Genomic DNA, 12,203 nt, shown 5'->3' with positions numbered 1-12,203 from the left:
GCAATTTTATTTGATTGTTTCCTTTTAAAATTTGCTTAAAAAATAAAAGCATGAATTAAACTTACTTGTCATTCTGTTGCTTGAGCGATTCACTCAGTTTTTTCATTGCCTCAATTTGTTTATTCAGTGAATTGCATGTAACCTGCAGATCTTTATATTGTCTCTCCATGGTTTCATGCCTAAAAATAAAGTTAATGGATTATGTTGACTTTTGAAAGGCTTACTTAAGAATCATTTTTAAAAAAAAAAAAAAAAAGCAAACTCTAAAAAAAACCTTTTGCATTTTATGTGCCATCTTTTTCTCCACTTTCAAGCAAAAATGGTTATGTATACCTTCAAGGGGGAAAAAAAAAGCTTTGCTAGAAGAACCCCTTAGTACAGTGGTTCCCAACCTTTTTTTCCCCTCTCACTCTGCTGCTGGGAGCAGAGTGCAACGGCGGCCCCGGGGCAGTCCCAGCACATGGCACACCTCTTTTCTGTGCAGCACTACCAGCATTGCCCCTGCAACTCGTTTGGGTTGCGACCCGGGGTTGGGAACCACTGACTCAGTACATTAAGTGAACAGCAACTTCAATCCCACTGTGAAGCCTCACCCAAGCCCCACTGTAACCCATTGTTGCACATAAATATTTACAAAACCCCCCACCGGATTCAGTGGAAAAGATTTTAAAGGAGGGTCTGGAAAAACTAAAAAGTTATTTATCCACAGAACAACAATTATAACATATGGAGCACAGGGTGCAAACTTCTCTACAGTGGGTACATCTATACGTGTCCTAATTAGTTCTGCAGCAGTGTCAACACCTGTACCAGTATTAGGGTGCAGTAAATTAACCAGCTGCACTGTAAGGTAGTACCATCAAGGACAGTACTCTTACAGTGCAGTACTTATGTGTGCCAAAACGCACATATACACGGTACCAGGGTTGCAAGGGAGTACTAAAGTGCAGGGGCTGTCTCCCTGGGCTGCGTGTCAGCCTGGGATTGCTCTGCCCCAGCTCCAAGTGCTGTGGTCCTGGGCACAATCGACTCCTGTGCAAACTGCAGCAGAGTTTACTGCTCCATCTTAACTGCACACATAGATGAACCCATATCTAAGCCTGACTGGAATGGTTCAGCTTCTGCCAGTCAGATCTGCTGAAGGTGTCAAACTTGTTGCAAATTAGCACAAGGTAGTATTCCATTTCCTTCTTTTATGGATTTAAAGACAAATTTCTTTCACATAAAAATGGCTATGAGCAGACGGTTCTGTGTACAAGATGACAACATGTTAGAATGACATAGAAGACCAGGAGATGAAGTGTATAGTTCAGTGGCCAAACCATAACACTTCAAGCAAAGTACAAAGAACTACAACACAAAAATCAGGGAATAATCTTCAGCAACATTAAGTTATTCTCAAGTGAGGCACTTAGGCATGACTATATAAACAGAGTTGCTCTGATACTGAAAACCTAAAAACAGTCTAAAGACTGCCTTGGCACAGCTAAACAAAATAAATGAATAAATGTAGAAGCAGCCAGTTTGGCCCAGGCAGAAATCCTGAATTAGAAGGGCAAAGTTTTCTGATCTAGGGAATTAACTTCCTCTGTTGCAGCTATCATTCAGCTCTTATTTTTTAATAAACCTTGTGGCTTTCTTGCAAATACTTGTGTCATGTTAATGATTGGGCAAAAGCCAGATTCCAAGTGATAGTGTGGAGGTTTTGGTCCCTTCAAAATCTTGATCCTAACAATTTATAGCTTTGCTTATTGAAGGGTCACTTCCTCCCCCCCCCACACAAATTCCTCTGTAACCTCTTGGCCTCACATCTAGTGAAAAATTCCATCAACTAATTACATCCTGTGAAGGAGACAGCCTTTTCATTTTAAAGCTGTGGCCTGTATTTCCAATGTGTGTCTGTTTTTGAAGACAGCCCTATTTATTCCCTCTGGTATACTTCGTTCACATCCACCCCACTTTTCAACCATTAAAAAAAATAATCTTCCCTAGAAAGGGAGTGTGGGGGAAGAAAGAAAAGCAAAGCAGTTATAATTGAAAACCCCACAAACAAATGAATGTGTAACACACTGTCCTTGCAACATGCTGAAGCCAAAAAACTAAGTGTTTTCAACACTCCAAAGGCCTCTGCTTTCCCATGATCAAGATAACTAAGGGAACCTAATGGAGTCAGAGCAATCATTTGTTGAAATGTCAAATACCAGAACCTTTACAGACATCCATTTACATATGTAATCATAGCTTTAAATATGCCCTCCCCTGCAAAGCATGACATTTAAAAGCTTAAGTTCTTACTTCTGAAGAAGATCAATGGAAGATCTTTTCAGTATCTCATGTTCTTCAGCCACAGTTTGTAACTTCCGATTGTGCTGAAAGAGCTGTTCAATATCCTTCTGTGCCCGTTCAGATTCTACCTGTTGAGCTTTCAGTAGTGCATCGAGTTCTTCACTTTTTCGTTCTGCATCCTTCAGCATTGCAGCAAGTGTTCTTGCCTTTGAGCAAAAACCAAACAAAAACCCACATGCAAACTCAATTACAGGCTCTCCTATGTAGCAACACCCACTCAAGAAAGGACATGTGAGCGCCATGTTATATTTTGTGGAGGGAATTTACAACAGCCATTATTCTGAGGTCAGTATTTACAGATATAAAAACAGCAAATACTGAAGTACTGGCAAGATATGACTAAATTTGAAAGGAAGTACAAACTTCTAAGGACTGTGAATGACAAAGAAAGTCTAAGTCCTTTTAAAAGCATCTTTGAAGTGGTTACCCCAGTGGTTTACAGCTTCATGTCAAAACAGTTCCAACAAACTTTCTAGCTCTTGGCAATAGTAATATGTATTTTTAAAATTTAATTAAATGTATTTTACATAGGTAGAAATGTTACCTTGAGTAGGTTTTGTCTAAATGGTTTTTCAAAAAATGTGTATTATGGGGCATCCATACCAAGGCTTAAGGTGGTAGAGCTGCTTTATCTGGTCTATCAGTGAGCCAACTAAAAGCTGGGGGCATGGCCTGCTGCAGAATTAGCTTGGCTTACCACCACCAGTCCTAGACCCATTGCTACCAACAGATCCCCTCCCCTGGATCCATGACCACATCCAGATGCATTGCTGGATCCCTTGCCACTACTGAACCCCTGGATTCTTCTACTGTCACAGCTGCCCTGTGCTCCAGGCTAGATCCTGCCTGTGAGGAGCCCTATAATTTGGATCAGCCACTGGGCCCCAGGAGAGTTTGACATCCATGTTTTAAGTACAGCTTGATTAAGAAGTAGAAAATTTCAGATGTAGTATAACAGAAACACATGGGAAATTCAAAGGTGGCTCAAGCTGCTTTAACTAAAAACATAAAATGAAACTAAAGAAGACTAAGTACTGAAGTATTTTTTCAAACTGATAAAAAATTACCCTTTATCCAGTTTAATTTTTAAAATAAAACTTCCAAGTTGAGGTACATGCACTGTGTTAGAGCTACTCTATAGTGGTTCCTCCATGAGGAAACTGGCATGCAGACTCAACAACATTAGGCATTTTCTACATCAAAATTCTAGACTTAGCTTACTCATACTCACTTCGGACTCAGCTTGGGCTCTCTGACAACGGTACTGTGCAATCAGCCTGTCAGCCTGAGCAAGGGCTAGGGCCTTTGCTTCCAAAAGATCTTGTAACCTGGTTTCTTTGGACTATGAACAAAAAGAAAGTAGCATAATTTCACTAACATAAGCAGGTTTATACATACACACACACAAAAAGTTAACACTACTCACTGCTAATGCAGAAAGCTTCTGTTCATAGACTTCCATTATGTCAGATATCCTCACATCAGTTACTGGTTCCTTCACCTGTGGGAAATGTTACAGTAGCAAAATTAAGGGGTCTTGAAGAAAAGCTGTCCACCTTGTAGCTATGACTGGTCATTTAAAGAGCCTGATGACTGAAATGCAAGTCTATAAGCCTAAATACTTTAATGATTCTCAATGGACCATCAGCTTTGCTGCAACTGTTCAACTTTAATCCCCATCAGTTGTATTGTTTGAAGTCATATGGTTTGTCCAGTAGCATACTAGGAGTTCAATGGTGTCCTAGAAGTCAGTGAAGACCTTACAACAAAACTACTTGCTTGAATGTATGAGAGGAGCCTCCCCCAGGTGGTTTGGGGATTAAGGGCACTTTCTGATAAGGCAGTGCCAAACAGTGGTGCCAGTTTTGGGAATTATTCAGTTATGTTGATGCATGACTGACTGTGCATATAAGCCCAGCAGCTTGCAGATTATTGCTATGAAATGTTCAATGGTCAGTTTGGGGGAAAAAAACAAACAAACAAAAATGTTATTAAGATTTCCCGGAAAGTAACAGTAATTCCCTTTGCAGAGAAATCAAAACACCTAAGCAAACAGGGAGAAAGCACGCAGGAAAATGTCTCAACTCCTGACAGATCACACTCAGACCTTCTGGGCATCTCTCAGCTTCTACATACTGCAGGCATCGAATTCTAGTTCAAGACATGAATCCATGCTATTGTTTGAATGGAAATGCTGTAGCCCAATTAAAGATTTTTAGTGAATTACATTCTTGTTTTTACCAGATCAGAGTTGTAAAACTTAAGCTTACTGAAAATACATAAAATCTCTTAACCTCTAGTCCAGACTGAAGTTTTTGTATTAGCTCCTGGATGTTTGAAGTTGTTGAATCATCACTTCTAGAGTAGGTTGTAGAGCACTTCATTGATGTCATACTGGTCACAGATGATTGCATATGGATTCTTTTGGACATGGGCTCCACCTCTTGTTGTTTGTATGCATTATTTGCAGCAATGCTTTCACCAAGTCTACATAAAAATAACAAGCAAGCAATAAGACCTGCCACAGACTTATGTTGGAGGTACAGAATAGAAAGTTTTGCAGGAAAAAAAAAAAAGCAGCTTGTAATTATGATACACACTGAAAACATGCAACAGATCAACCCCCCTGCTAACATCATCCTGGATTCTAGAATTTCTTTTGACAGGTATACAACCATATCAAGACATAATGGTGGCAACTGTCCATCCTCCTGGATCATGGTGTATGCATGAGGGCCACCCAAACCTTCAATGCATATGCCTGGGTGGGAATTTTTGGAGGAGTGGAGGCTGCCCAGACCTTCCATCCTCCCTTTAGGCCACTAAGACAGAATCCAAAGGCCAGACTGAGTCTAGATGCTTGGTGCCTTCATGGCTGTAGTTGTATAAGTGTCTGGCAATCAAACCCAGGTCTCCTGTGTGGTAGACAAGGAGTCTACCACTGAACCACAGGGGACTCCCTCAAGACATACAGGAACAAATGAAAACTAGGAGACTAATCACCCACTGACAGCACTTCCATAACTGCCATCACATTTTTTGATGTTTGGTCTCTCATATCTAGAAAAACTATTATGATCTCAAAAAAAGAATAAGACCAGTTGCTCTGTAATAGCACAAAACACTTGGTTCCTTGCCTTGAGAGTTTGAAGAACTGAATTTTAAACCTGTCACAACTTCAGGACAGTGACTGCAATCCAGCATGCATGATACATCAGTATTTGAAGCAGTAAAGAAAGAGACTCAATTTAGAAAAACTAGTATAACACTTTACAAAAAAGCTTCTCCAGCATGCTTTCTTTAGCTCCGAGACATTTAGAATTTAAGTTTGTTTTAGTGGAAAAATTCAAGATCAGGCCTAAAAGACAAGAATTGACATGTATATGCAAGAAACTTACACTATGGCAGGAAAGTCTGGTAGCGGTCCTGCTTCAAATAGTATTCTAAGACCAGCCTGGACTTGTTCTCTGTGGTCTGATGTTAAAGCAAAAGCCAAAGGTGTAATCAAACGTTGATCCTGGGCAGAAACCACTTATGTCATTATTATAATTAACTACAGAATCTAGACATTGTAGCACTTCCAGACCTGGAGTTCACAAACGTTTCATTTAATATTGCTCTTATCCTTCTAGAAGTTATGTAAAAGTACAAGTAACTTTCTGAACCTTCCCCCTACCAAACCCGCCCCCCTTACAAGATACTATTTCAAGATTCTGTGCATCAAATGCACAGAAGGATTTAAGTCAGCTGAAGAGCAATGAATAAAATGGGTAACAGTGGCCGATTTAGCAGCATAGAAAATTCCACATATGCAACATGGGCAGCAAAAGAAAAACCACCATTCTCAACCTCCCATCTCCTAAAAGCATGCTTAAATTTCAACACATGGGGAAGTTCCTCAATACTGCAGCCACATAAGAGACATGGTCTAAACACATTAAGGGGGAAAAACATTTAAAAAAAAAAGCCTGTAGTAGTGCTTCAATATTCTGTACCTTAACATGATTCTTCATAGGTCTTTGAAGCCTACCTGAAGAATTTTGTAGAAACTGACTTCCATGCTGGGCACCAACTGCTTAAGTCTGCTCATAAGGTCAAGTGTTTTCAAAACAATATCAGCAGCAAGTTTGCTTTGAATACAAAAACACAATTGAGGTGGAAAATGAAGTGTGAGGTATACAGTGATTGAGTTTACACTTTAAGCTACAAGCATTTTCTCTTTGGTTGACTTAAAGTGTGTCATTATAGTATAACCAGGGAGACTGAATTCCTGTACCTAGTTATATGATAAATAAAAGTGATGGTAGTAAAACATGTTACTGAATCTCTATTATTGATGAAAACAACTCCACTAGGAAGAGTTCAGTCCCCACACTTTGCTTCCTCTGCTGAGATCAATAAGGTGGATACCAATAAGCAGCAATGATCAATCATTTATCAGTCTGAAGTTGCCCTGTGACTAAACTTCATTTCATAACGATGTGCTGTGAATAGGTTATTGGTGACTTGGAGTTGAGACCAGCACTATATTCCAGCAGGCAACACTGAAGTGAAAGTTTTGTACTCCCTACTTTTTTCTGCATCTCTCTAAAACTTCAGATTTATAAAGCCAAGGAAAAATAAAGAATGGATGCCATGGAACATTATTGGGTACCTAAGCTGCAAACTAAGAATTACAGTAATCAAAATTCCTATTACATTAAGTCCTCCTTTCCACAGAATCAGAATTCATATTTATGCCGCAAATAAATGCAAAATATCTAACAATTTTAGAGCACATAATTACCAAATAGCTAACACTACCATTCTGTAACATCCATAATTGTGAAAATAGTAGCAACCTAATTTAAAAAATATTGTTGAATTAATTTTATCTAATTAGCCCTTTAAATAAAAAAAGATTCCACCCCCGCAATACAAGAGGAATCTTAATAAATGAGATTTAAGATTAATCTGATTTTAGTGTGCTCACCACATGTCAGAGTCCACTACCTTTGTCCCAAAGCCAATATCAGTTCCACTATATGCAAACTGGTGTTCTATTAAAGATGTACATCTGTTGGCAGTCAGTATCTTTGAGGCATGCAGTTTCAACGCATCATCTCCACAGAGGAGTAAATTCAGTTAAGAAAAAACAAATAAAATTCACTTATTAGTGCTTGTTTATTGGAAACACGACAGCAGGACGTTCCATCCATTAAGGAGAAAGCCTTGCTGAAAGCTTTCTGAATGAGAGGAAATCTGCTACAATAAGCCACAAAAGTGAAAATCGCATCTCAGTCAAAATGAGAAAGGTCCTTTGAAGGGAGTAAAATTGTTCACCTTCAAACAATTCTCCTTGCATCTTAGAAGTGTGATTTCACAGTGCACCGAGCTGTGAATACACCACCACCTTCCTAGGCCAATTCTTGGATGGCACCTCCAAAAAACTATACATTAAAAAGGCATTTGAGTTTGTTCTAAAGTAAAAACACAAAAAAAGAATGCTACCTACCAGAAAACTGAAGGCATTGTAATGCTTCAGATTAGGGACCATCCTAATCATCTACACAAACATGCTAATGCACGCTACATGAAAAAGAGCTTTATGGTATTCATTACGATTCTGAAAACCCTGCACAGACAGAAAATTCATCCCAACACTGATGTGAGGAAAGCAGATCACTGACACCTAAGCTGAAAAGACTTTTATGCAGTTTCACCAGAATACGGAGTTTTGTTTTTGCCACAGAGCATTCACATGGCAGTCATGTCTTAGCTACAATATAATCCTTATATTTCTGGAACCATTAAAAAAAAAAAAAGAAAAGAAAGAGTCCATAGGCTTCTTGTAAACCCTGATGCCCATAAATGCCTACTTTGCCAAATTTATTCTGCCTACTTAAATTTCCCCTACTGGCCCAACAGAGAGGAAGTAAATAATAGCATTTCCAAATATTTTGTTGTGCTATTATGGATTGTTATATGTCATGTTTTACACCAGAGACTGCTACATTTAATGTAAGCTACATATCTTATTTAATAATAACTATTAAAGTACTTGGCATCTTTTAGGATGAAGGCCCCTGAGAAAAACCAGACATCATTCTGAAATTTACTGTTCCTTAAGGCCTATTACTATCTTTAGATAAAATAAAAGCTATTCAAAAAATGTATTTGATAGCAACCAATAACATCTTATGACAAGAGCTAAGATAGACAAGTAACAAATAGCAATAGCATATATAAAGGATATTTAGCAGGACATCAATAGCTTTGACCATTCTTTCACATTTCTTCTTCACTAGCATCTCATCCACAACCTGTTCTGGAATCTGAAGATGATCAAGGAGAACAGGCAGCACAAGTTCTAAGAAGGGTTCTGTTGATGTGCTGTTGCCACTATCAATAACATCCTGTAGCAGTATACACAAATATTCAACTTTACAACAAAATTTAGGTCACAGATCAATGTATAACCTATGTTTCCCCATCTCAATCCTTGTGACATTCATGCATCTCTGATCCAACTGTCTCTGTTCATGCTTAGGTTTACTCTTTAACAGCAGCATCAGTTTGGGTGAAAAGGTTGGTGAGAACCACTACAAAACCTTTAGCACTTTTGCAAGTCCTACAGAAGGAACACTTTCTTCCTTGACAGTCCTACATTTTAATTTTTCAGAAGTTACAATACCTTCTACTTAAAATTACAGGTTTAACATAGATTGGTGATAAATGCTAGACTGATAGCTTTTCATTTAAAGGCATGCTATTTTATAAAACATCTAAGGTTAAGTACAGATGTTCAAAAAGCCCAAGGCAGAAACAATCCAAGTTTCATATTTTACTCTAAGCACCCCATGTTAGGTCAAGAGCAAACAGAGCAAACATTTGCCCTTTGACTGAGGAAAGGGGGATGCATGCAGGCTGCCTGCACTGGCTGAGGCTGCAGGTTGGGGGTGCTCCTGCACACCTGCCAAAGGGCTCCCTTGGCCGGGCTATCTCCAATTGCCTACTGGACATGGTCAAGTAACCAGCACCCCTCCTCAACCCCCAATGGCAGCATCAGCCACAGGCATGACAACCTTGCTTGGTCATGCCCACATCATCCTGTGCGAGCTTGCACATTTCCAGCTAGCAGAACTGGAGCTGGGAAGCCCTCCTGCAGCAGCAAGTGCCTGCAACCCTGTGCCACATGGTGGGGAAAGGGTGCTCCACAGGAGGTCTATGCCCCATGGTGTTCTGAGGAATGGCAGGCGATGGCAGCAGGTGCCTGGTGCAACTGCAAGAATCATGAGTCCTGCAATCATGCAGGGCACCTGCTGTTCCCCAGAGCTCCAAGGGGCTTGATTCTTCCTTCTGCAAAGCATCCCCACAACCGTGCCTAGGAACATTGCATAAAGATAGAAAAATACTGAGATGCAAGTGCCACAACATGCTTGTGGCTGACAGCTCAGAGCAGCTGAGCACAAGATGAGTTCCAGTGGGCTTGGGGGCAGCAGGGGCCTGCAAAGCATCTGGGATGCCAGCGGACCGCAACCTAAATCTGAGTCAGGAAAGGATCTGGTACAGAAGGTCAATAGACTGGTCTAACTTTAAATCACTTAAGTCTGATACTACATCCATCCAGGTCTACCTTAGACCAGGGTCCGCCATTTTTAAACCAGTCTGTGTGTGCTGAACTTCTGTTTGGTGCAGCCCAGTTTCCCCATCACACACCAGTATAAATGTAACGTCTGTACCTTAGTCTACAAACAGCTTAGAAGTTACACTTTAGGTTTTATTTACACAGATGGCTGTGAGCAAAACGAGGAAAATAGATACACAACCTAGAATTTGGAAAACTCAGGTGCATTTGTTTGCAAGTTCAATAGCTTACTAGTAGGATATAAGATGACATCTAGGAAGCTATGTAAAGTCTATAAGTGGTCTTGATACCTCAAATATCTCCTTGAACAATTCCAAAACTAGAACAGAACAGTTATCAGATGCTTCCAATGGCTGGTTTGACCAGTACACTAAATCAACAGAAGGCCTGGAAGATTTAGAGCGGGTGGCAAGTTTGGTCCTTGCAGAGACTGGAAAAGCAGCTGACTCCAGTATTGTCAGCTGCAGAATATGACGCAGTTCTGTCACAGAACACAAGGCAAGCAGTAATTCCAAGACCTGTGCCAAATAAATAAGGACAGTTTATTTTATGTAGTCAAATACTTCACAGGAATTGTGCAAAATAAAACCTCCAGCCTCAACACGTCTTACTGAAATCTGTTACTTAACTTTCTCAGTTTTACTGGACTCAAAGAAATTAAGGTCACCAGGTATTTCTTCTTCTGCAGGTTAACAAACTTAATTTTGTAGACATTCTTTTTCTCAGGCTGGTGTTGGGGTCAGCAACCTATAGCCCACAGAGCCACTGCATCCTGACACTTAAGGTTTAGCTCCACAGGCTTTGGACTTCACCTGTGCTGCACTGCAGTACACCAGAACTGGGTAATGGGGAGAAGCAGCAGCAGTAGCCAGATCCGAGCACCAGCTCGCCTTCAACCCAAGTGAGTTATTCACGCCTGTCACCAGAAAATGTTGCTCATCACTAGTCTATTGTAAACCAAGTTAAAAGTTTAAAAAGGGTTAAACAACATTTTCTCCATGCACGTTGGATGTTACGCAATAAGATGACTGCCCAGCAATCTACTGGCATTATAAATAATAATGTATGCAAGTAGTGAAATTCTCCAAAACAAACAGTGCTCCAGAATATTCAGAATTGTTCTTTTGCATATCCAGAAGCAAATGATCAATTTCTGGAAAACTCCTACAAAGGATCTCTATTCAGAATATACTAGTGAGCAAGATCTTCAACACATATTAATGTTACCATTTATCACCTACCACACTGATGAATTAAATCTAGGGTTTAGAGCCTGAACACTTGAAAAAAAATTAAGCAAATGTTTGCTCTATACATAATACTTAATCCATAACATTTAGTACAATGCTGATTCTCTTCACATAAAGGTTATTTCACCTCAAAAATGGCCAAAGCAGAGGTGAAAGTACCCCAAGATGGTTTGAGCACTTCTGGACCATGTTGACTACAATACTGGACACCCAAAAATTAAGTCACCAAACCTAATATTTGCCAAAATCCATAGTGAATATGGAACCAAAAGTCAGGAATTCCTAGCTTTAGAACCATCATTCTATAAAATAAATAGTGACATTTTTCTTGGTATAAAATACCTTACATGCTGAATCAGGATCCCTTCCATGAAGAAGATCTAGTACTTGACTGAGACATGAGGTGAAATGTTCATACCTGTGTCATAAACAAGAATTATTAAATTAAAAATACAGTAAACTCTCTGGTAAGCAGCACCTTACAAGCCAGCATGCTCTGTTAACCGGCATGCCAGCTTGCAAGAAAAAGTGAAACTGGAAGTGCCCACTTCCTGGCCTGAGGCAAAGCATCTTGCGCTGCCGAGCCCCCACGGCCCAGGGGCATAACAGGCTGCACGGGACCCGCGGGAGGGGCGGAGGGACACCCCAGACACAGTGGAAGAAGCGGCAGCTGGGGCCGCTCAATTAACCAGCATATTTTGTTACCTGGCATCCCCCATTCCCAGGGAGAATGAGCTTTTACTGTACATTCAATGCAAATACTCATAGACAAATAAAGTGGATACATCCCATCCCAGATCACTTACAATACAGAGAAAAAAGAAAAAGACGACAAAGTTATGGTAGTATCAAATTGTTCAGATATGGACTCTAAATTTTCAAGTTCTATTTTATGAGAAATAACAAAGTTGATAATTACAGATAAAGAACTTGAAATGCTGTTGCCATTGGTGGGGGACAGGGCAGGGGGACGGGGCAAG

The 12,203-nt window shown here is 40.0% G+C and overlaps 1 protein-coding gene across 1 annotated transcript in view; it reads right to left on the bottom strand.

Moving 5' to 3' along the window:
* The window catches only part of KIAA1524 (KIAA1524 ortholog), a 36,635-nt gene that overhangs the window by 10,940 nt on the left and 13,492 nt on the right, over nucleotides 1-12,203 (bottom strand). The window contains exons 8-18 of the mRNA XM_019525774.1: nucleotides 11,566-11,641; nucleotides 10,264-10,491; nucleotides 8,582-8,741; nucleotides 7,319-7,460; nucleotides 6,377-6,476; nucleotides 5,745-5,863; nucleotides 4,641-4,833; nucleotides 3,773-3,847; nucleotides 3,578-3,688; nucleotides 2,296-2,492; nucleotides 66-179 (exon numbers count right to left, since the gene is read on the bottom strand). Coding sequence (XP_019381319.1) covers nucleotides 66-179; nucleotides 2,296-2,492; nucleotides 3,578-3,688; nucleotides 3,773-3,847; nucleotides 4,641-4,833; nucleotides 5,745-5,863; nucleotides 6,377-6,476; nucleotides 7,319-7,460; nucleotides 8,582-8,741; nucleotides 10,264-10,491; nucleotides 11,566-11,641 — 1,515 coding nt within the window. The remainder of the gene's footprint in view (nucleotides 1-65; nucleotides 180-2,295; nucleotides 2,493-3,577; nucleotides 3,689-3,772; nucleotides 3,848-4,640; nucleotides 4,834-5,744; nucleotides 5,864-6,376; nucleotides 6,477-7,318; nucleotides 7,461-8,581; nucleotides 8,742-10,263; nucleotides 10,492-11,565; nucleotides 11,642-12,203) is intronic.

This window comes from Gavialis gangeticus, unplaced genomic scaffold (assembly GCF_001723915.1).
Source record: "Gavialis gangeticus isolate Ggan-Ray unplaced genomic scaffold, GavGan_comp1, whole genome shotgun sequence".
Taxonomy (NCBI): domain Eukaryota; kingdom Metazoa; phylum Chordata; order Crocodylia; family Gavialidae; genus Gavialis; species Gavialis gangeticus.
Note: the sequence above shows the minus strand (reverse complement) of the source record. Positions and strands in the feature narration are given on the sequence as shown.